This window comes from Enhydra lutris, unplaced genomic scaffold (genome assembly GCF_002288905.1).
Source record: "Enhydra lutris kenyoni isolate GAN:26980312 unplaced genomic scaffold, ASM228890v2 scaffoldscaffold12, whole genome shotgun sequence".
Lineage (NCBI taxonomy): Eukaryota > Metazoa > Chordata > Mammalia > Carnivora > Mustelidae > Enhydra > Enhydra lutris.
In genome coordinates, this window is record NW_019154096.1 from 39,660,624 (window position 1) to 39,668,478 (window position 7,855).

The 7,855-nt window shown below is 51.4% G+C and overlaps 1 protein-coding gene across 1 annotated transcript in view; it reads right to left on the reverse strand.

Moving 5' to 3' along the window:
* Positions 1-7,855, reverse strand: part of LOC111145094 (Rho GTPase activating protein 22) — a 167,231-nt gene that overhangs the window by 82,127 nt on the left and 77,249 nt on the right. The window contains exon 4 of the mRNA XM_022499727.1: positions 4,539-4,626. Coding sequence (XP_022355435.1) covers positions 4,539-4,626 — 88 coding nt within the window. The remainder of the gene's footprint in view (positions 1-4,538; positions 4,627-7,855) is intronic.

Here is a 7,855-nt window from a genome sequence, read left to right on the forward strand (position 1 = left end):
GGGCGGGTCTGTCCAGATGTCTACTCCAGTAGACAGACCTTTCCTTACTACCCCAAGGTCACCAGGTGCAGGCTTATGGCCAAAACACAAACACAAATGTCCGGACTTGAGCAAGCGACACCAGGACTGAGGAGTCCGCTGGGATTCAACCTTTCTAGCACACAGCACTGACCTGCTCTCTGTTCCTGCCTCCAGGACCACTGAGTAGCCCCGCTGCCTGCCCCTTCCACAGTCAGCAACCCAGCTTCCTGATGATTCTGTGTGGCCCCATGACCTCTGGCCAATTCTCCCTTTGCCTGAGTTAGCCTGAGTGGGCTTCTCCTGCAATCAGGGCTCTTGCAAGACATACCAGTGAGGGAGGAGACGTGGCAGTCATGCGGTTACTCACCAGAATGACTTGGGGCTCCCATCTAAATCCCTGTAGGCAGCTGCCCTGCCTCCGTTTGGTAACACTAGGCTAATACCGGAAGAAGAAAATTTGAGACAAGTTGCCCTTGCTTTATCGATGACCTAATTTGCTCCATTAGACACAAGGGTATTGTGGATTTAGCAACTCTTTCTGTCCACCGTGCCAAAGCAGGCATCTCCACTCCTCACTCCGTTCCTGTGTATATAGAGGGAGGACTAAACCTGGCCTGAGGTGGATGCCTGCTTTGCCAGGATAGGGAACCCAACAAGATCAAGTCTGCAAGGGGCAGACAGCTTTCAAAGGGCCGGGAGGCAGTGGGGCTTGCCAGATAAAATTCTGACCACTAATTATAGCGTATGTGGGTTTTTCCCCACATTATCCAGCCATTCCCCGACACCAGCTGGGCATCCTACAACTTACTCTATTTTCACACTAACCTGGAGAAAATGTCAGATCCCACAGGCAAAGGGTTCAGTCCTACAAGACAGCTCCCCTCCCCCTGCCTTCAGATGCCAATGGCAAGGTCACATTGTGCTTCTGACCAATGGGCCAGAGATCTGAGATTCCAACAATCCCCTCCTTGGGTTTGACTAATTTACTAGAGTGGCTTACAGAACTCAAGGAAACATTTTCATTTCTAGATCACTCGTTGATTATACAAGGATATAACTCAGGAACAGCCAGATGGAAAGAGCTGCTTAAGGCAAGGTATGTGGGAAGGCACGCGGACCTTCCTTGCCCTCCTTTTGTGCTCCATCCTCCCCAGATCTCCATGTGCTCATCAACCTGGAAGGTCTCCAAACCCTCTCTCTTTTTTTTTTTTTAATAGAAGCTTTATTACATAGGTATGACTGGTTAAACCACTGGCCATTGGTGACTGAACTCAATATTCAGCCTCTCTCCCTACCCGGAGGTCTACCTAAAAGCTCCTATCTTCTAAACACCTGCTTGGTTCCCCTGACAACCAGTGTCCATCCTTAGATGACCTGGGGGACATGCCAAAAGTCTTCTCATTAACATAACAAAAGACACCTTTACCACTCTCTTTACTTAGGAAATTCTGAGGGTTTTAGGAGCTATGTGTCCAGAACTAGGGTGAACACCAAACATCTATATCTATCTATATCTATATCTTTATCTGTCTTAATCCAAATCAAAAGATCTTACCAGGCAACTAACTGTCTGGGCAGAAGCCATCAAGTGAGAAGACCTAAGGTCCTTGAATCCCAGCCCCTTTCTGGGGCCTGGTTCCTTCTGCCTGACTCAGGACTCTGGTTTAGACTCTGGTTTGGAGGTGGCTCAAGCTTCAGTTCCACCACCTAGTTTCTGTGATAGCCCAGTCCCAATCATGGTGTGGCCTGGTTGAAATGGTGATGTGAGGGATGGGATGGTGGGGGTGTGGTGGGGGTGGGGGGTGGGGGAGGTGGGATAGGTAGAAGGGCTTGTAATGTCTGTTATGTAATTGGCAGGTATCTCCACTAGAGGGCGCAAACGGTATTCTTTTCCCCCTCTTCTATTTCCTCTTAATTCTATCCTGATGAAACTTGCGATTTTTTAAAAGTACAGTTGAAGAACAAAAACAGAACTATAACTTAAAATTCATGTAACTGATCTCATGCATTATCCTACTTGGGTTCTGCCACATTTCCTGGTTGTCGTTAAGTGCTCCCCTCTGGGGAATTGGGTGTGGTAATACCCGAGCCCCACCTAGCCTTTTGCAGTCACAGTGATGCGCCCAGGGAGATGACTGAGTCTTTCCTGCTCAGTGTTCCACAAAGGCTGACCAGACCCCTCTCTGCCCACCACTGACCCGCTTTTCCTGAGTGGCTTCACAGCTGCCTTCATTCCCACCCCACCCCTACCTGGCCTCCAAAGCCTTCGGGAGGGTTACATGTCCAAAGGCAGGAAGGTAGTGCTGGGTGCTCTTGGGGCTGGCATGAATGGGGTGCTTACAGCACTGCTGGGCTTGGGATAGAGGGCTGGGGGGAACTTTCCTTCCTATAACTACATCCCCAGACCTCCCTCGCCCTGCTGGGAAACCCGCTAGGTCCCGAACCAGCGGTCTGGTCTGGTGAGTGGCTTTTTCCCTAGATACCACCCTGACCCTCCGCTACCATCTCGCTGTGCATCCTTGGGCAAGCTGCTTATCCTTTCTAACCCCCAGGATTTTTAAAAATATAATAGTCATAAAAGGACTCTCCCTTAGAAGGATGTTTCAAACATGGTGCTAGGCAGAATAATGGTCTCACAGAGGTGTCCACATCTTAATCCCCAGGACCTGTGAATGCTGCCTTGTATGAACAAATGGGTCCTCTTCACACCCTCCCTTGCCATTTGCAAAGAAATCCTTGCAAATAGTTCTGAACCAAATCAAAAGCCTGCACCCTGCTGGTTTCTCCTATCTGGTTCTTGGGGCACAAACTCAGGGCCTTGCTGAATTCATGGTGAGTGAGTGCTGACCTCTACCTTTCAGTCCCAGCTTCCCTGCCTTCCTCCTCCTTGATTGCCAAGCCCAGGGCCCCTGGCCCATCCCCCAGCCTCCCTTCCCTGGTCTGCTCCCCCTCCTGCAGATGGCCGGGCCCTGTCCACCTCACTGTCCTCTCCATTTCTTCCCTATCTTCTTTGAAGAAGCCTTTGCCCCTGTTCCACAGTCAACCAAGCTTCTCTTTTCCACGCCACACTTGGGGCCTCTCTGCTGCCCCCTTCCAATATGCAGTATTAGTACCAAGGGTTTTGCAGTGGATTAAATACCCACGTAGGACAACCCAAATAAAACCCTGGGTCCTCATATTTTGCACAGAGGACATGAAATCAGGGAAGGGCTCCCTGCATGGCACGTTCTGCCTGTGTCTTCTGTAATTCCCAGTGTGGACAGAGCAGAGGTGAACAAGTCCCTGTCCCAGGACTGGCTGCACTCACTGCAGCTCCCCAGGGGCTGCCGCTGGCTGGCCTGAGCCTGGCCCGATCCCTCCCTTGGTCAGGCTGCTGGTTGGGTCACCCCCTCAGACTGTCTGAAAACTGTAAACCAGTTGGCTCATAGAGCCCTCTGAGACTCTGGCACGCTCGGTTCACAGGCACCACTTCCCAGAAGGAAGTCTACATGTGGACAGCATGCTGGTGGCATGGAATGACTAGTCGCCCATCACCCATGCCCTGGCCAGAGCCCCAGGGCTCACTGTTCCCATCCTTGAGGGTGGCTTCCTCACTCCACCTCCTGTGATGGGCTCAAGCCTTCTCTGTCTGTAGAGAGCTCAGCTGTGCCTCAGGCAGGCCAGAGGTGCCAAGTTAGCTCCCAGGAAACAGCTGGTGGAATTAACAGTGGGAAGGTGGAAGCAGGCGGGTGACCCCCAGCCTCCTCGCTCCATGGGCGGGACCCTCTGCAGCCTGCTCCCATAGTCTCCACCACCCCTGCTGGAATCGAACCCCCGTTCCCAGCAACAGTCAGCTCACTAGCACACCCCACATGGCTTTCCTCCCTCCCTGCTCCCTTCCCCCTACTTTTTTGGGAATCCCCTCTGAATAAACGGCTCAGAGCCTTGTCTCAGACTCTGCGTCTGGGGGAAGCCTAGGTAGGAAAACAGCACCTGTGGAAGCAGCCCTTCTAGAAGCAGATTGACTCATCTTCAAGACACATCTGTTTAGTTCCACAACAATCACATTTTAAAAGTGGGAATTTTTAAAAGATGGTTTTGTAACTGCTAATATGACACAGTTCCTTGGGTTAAAATATTTCCCTTCCTCCCACCATGTCGCCGTTCTCTGTTTTGAGATGCACCAAAGAGCTCACTTGAACTCTCTGCCCCCGGGCTGGTGGGTTTCCCTGGACTTCTCTGCCTGTGATCCAGATGCTGTGTTTGGACCTTTGCCCTAAGAGGTCCCCATGGACTGGTTTCTCTCATGTTTCTTGTGAACTTTAAAATCCACATTTTCCTCTCACCCAAAAGCTAATTTCTTAGTTGGCTGGATTTTCTAATACTCACCCAAATTTGCAATAGTCCCTAGATTCGGCCCAAATTTCTGAGTCGTCCTGAAGGAGGTGTGCCCTTCTGGGTCAGGGGCACAGTGACGCCCCCCATTGGGGTCACCACCACCAGCCCCCTGCACAGAGCCGAAAGATACTCGGGCCTACCTGGGCTGATCTCAAAGAGGTGCTTCCCTGTGTCCTCAGGGCCAGGAAGAAGTTCGGTCACCCGGGTCCCTTGTAGAGAAATAAATCCCTAAAATGAAGAGACAGACACAAACACAGGAGGCATGAGATGGCGAGGAAAGGGCTTCTGGAGAGAGAGGGTGGGGCCGCGGGGTTCGGGGCGTGGCCCTCCAGGCCCTGGCTAGGCAGACTGGGTACCTTGAGGAGCCCGTCTGGGGCACCTGGTGGAGTCGGGTGGGCGCTAGGGTTTACACACACGGTGGTAAGAGCTCTGCCCACAGGCAGGGCTGGGACTGCCTGGAAACGTTACTCCCTGGTTAAGGCACAGAAATGCAAATCTGGAGCAGGGAAGACGGCCCCCATCATCCACACCATCTCGCTGCCCGTTCCAGTGCACCCATCTGTAGCCTTCCTGGGGCCTGAGTTTTAGGCTGTTGAGGGTCAGGGACAGGAAGGCGGGCTTCTTGTAGGGAACTGGCCCCCAGCTGACACAGGAGGATCAACAGATCAACAGATCAGAGTCCAGCTCTACCCCCTCCTGGTGGGTGGGATTTCATTTCTTGTCCAGTGGGAGTCAGCTACCACACAGGAGGTACCCAGCACCGATCATGCCCTGTGCCTGGGGTACCTGTGTATGTACGTGACACAGGGTGGGGGGCCCACCCCACTTTCTGACACTGGAATCGGGCAGTCAGGCTAAGAGATGCAGGGAAAGAGCGTGGGCTGTAGGTTTGAGTCTCAGCTCTATACTTCCAGGCTGTGTGACCTCAGGCACACCACTTAACTTCTCTGAACCTCAGCTTCCACGTCGGGACAATGGCACAGTAACTGCCACTTCTCGGGGGCATCAAGACACCTGATTCCTGTTCAGGGGGTTCTGCTGTAGCTGGAGTGCTGTCATAACCACCTTTATGTCAGCCCTTGGCCAACCCACAGGGCCAGGCAGGACCCCCCTTTCTCTCTGAAGGACTGATGGCTGCAGAGGCTTTTCTTTATTTTGTACATGTTCAAATTTGCTTATTTAAGACCACAGATGGTTCTGACTATACATTTTTGGCTCCCTCCATGAGAAGCCTGTTTTAAACTCCATTCCTACAGCCTAACTGTCCAGGTTCAAATCCTGGCTCAGAACTTAATCACTGTGTGACCTTAGACAAATTGCTTAAGCCCTCTATGCAACCTCACAATTCTGTTATTCATGAAGTAGGAATGATCATAATACTTTGGGGGGCTGTTGTGGGCATTGAATGAATGAATACCTGGGAAGTCCTTAGAGCAGAGCCTGGGACATAGCAAAACATTGTTGTCTCTGCATTTGCCCAGGAAAGGGGCCCGATCATGTCACCACCCCCAGCTCCCAGCTCCTGCCTGTGCTCACGGAGCACTCATCTCCTCACACCATCTTTTCCAGGCAGTTCCTGGGTTTAACCAGCCTTTCCATGGCCGCTGGTGTCTGGCACTGCTGGGACCAACGGACACACCTTTTCTCACAGAAGCAACGTAAAGGCAGGACTGCGTCTTCACTACGTGGACAGACTTGCTTTAGAGAAATTATAGCAGTAAACCAGAGAAGCAGCTGGTAATTGTTGTAACTGAATTATCGTTTCTTTCTTGCTAGGGAATCTGGAGCTACTGGGAATAAATGAGGAGTGCCGCCCCGGGATGGGGAGCCATGCTCTTGCAGGGTGTGGACAAGATCCATCGCTGGCTAAGGGGGAGGCCTCTGGTGTTTATTGTTTCTGTAAGTGTGTGATTCTGGGCCTTGTGCTTTCTTCCTCTGTGTCTAGAAATCTGACATTCATAAAATGGGAATAACACTGTTGACATGGACATTACTTTCTACTCCAGCTACATAGAAAAGCAGAAATAGCACTGTTTATGCAATCGTTCTAGAATCCTGGATCTTGGTTGAAATGCTTGGATTTCATCTCTCTGGAGGCCCCCTGGGGCAGGCACTACTATTGGCCTCTTCCTGGAGGAGCAGAGGGAGGTTGGCAAGGTGGAGCCAGCAGCTCCTGGTCCCAAGGCTAGCAAGGGCAAGCCGGGGGTGCCCCAGCAATGTCCGATGCGGGAGAGCTTTGCCTCTCATCTGTGGTAGCAGCTGCGGGCTGACTATGTGCAAGAAGGTGTCGTGGAGAGCCAGCCTGTGACTTTGGGACCCACCATTCTCCTCTCACCCAGAGAATCTCTGTGTGGCTCCCACCACAGCAAGGGGACTTCAGATCTGTCTTTGGGCCACCCAGCTCTCTCCTGCTCGCACACATCCAGAGCATGGCTTTGATCCTGGCGCTGTGCTCAGGCACTGGGTGGGAGTGGGGGCAGGGAGAGGGACAGGGGAGCAGGAGCAGTGTGCTTTCCCATTCCTCTTGTGACAGAAAGTAGTAGAACGTGGATGGGGTCCACAGGAAGCATCTGGTGGAGACATTCGGGGGCGGGCATCAGAATTACCTTGGACCTTGTCAAAACACAGAGCACCGGGTCTGGGGGGCGGCGGGGGGAGACATTGCTGGCAAATGTTTAGCCACAGGCTCTCTGAGGAAAATAAGGCCACCAAATTCGTAGTGTTTGTAAACTTCTGTGATAGAAACCCCCCACACCATGGCTGATTTTATACACTGATAGAACACAGAGGGGCACCTGGGTGGCTCAGTGGGCTAAAGCCTCTGCCTTCCGCTCAGGTCATGATCCCAGGGTCCTGGGATCAAGCCCCATATCAGGCTCTCTGCTCAGCAGGGAGCCTGCTTCCTACTTTCTCTCTCTCTCTGCCAACTTGTGATCTCTGTCTGTCAAATAAATAAATAAAATCTTTAAAAAAAAAAAAAAAGGACACAGAGACAAGATATCGGTAAGGATGTAGATGGTCTGAAAGGACACCATCAGCTCACTTGACCTAATGGCCGCCACCTGCCAAAACAGAATGGACATTCTTTTCAAAGGCACAAGAAACTTTATTATGGTGGCCATAAGCAGGTGTCCGTAAAGGGAAAAGAATTAAATACAACCCATGTCCTCTGATCACAGGGGAATGAAGTTAGAAATCAATAACAGAAAGATTTCCGGAAAGTCCCCAGATATTTGGAAATCCCATTAACATAGTTCTAAATAATCCATAGGTCAAAAAAGAAATAAAAGAAGTAAACAGTACATTGTATGGATGAAAATGAAAACACAACATACAAAAATTTGTAAAATACCTTTGAAGAAGTACTTGAAGGGGGCGCCTGGGTGGCTCAGTGGGTTAAAGCCTCTGCCTTCAGCTCAGGTCATGATCCCAGGGTCCTGGGATCGAGCCCCACATC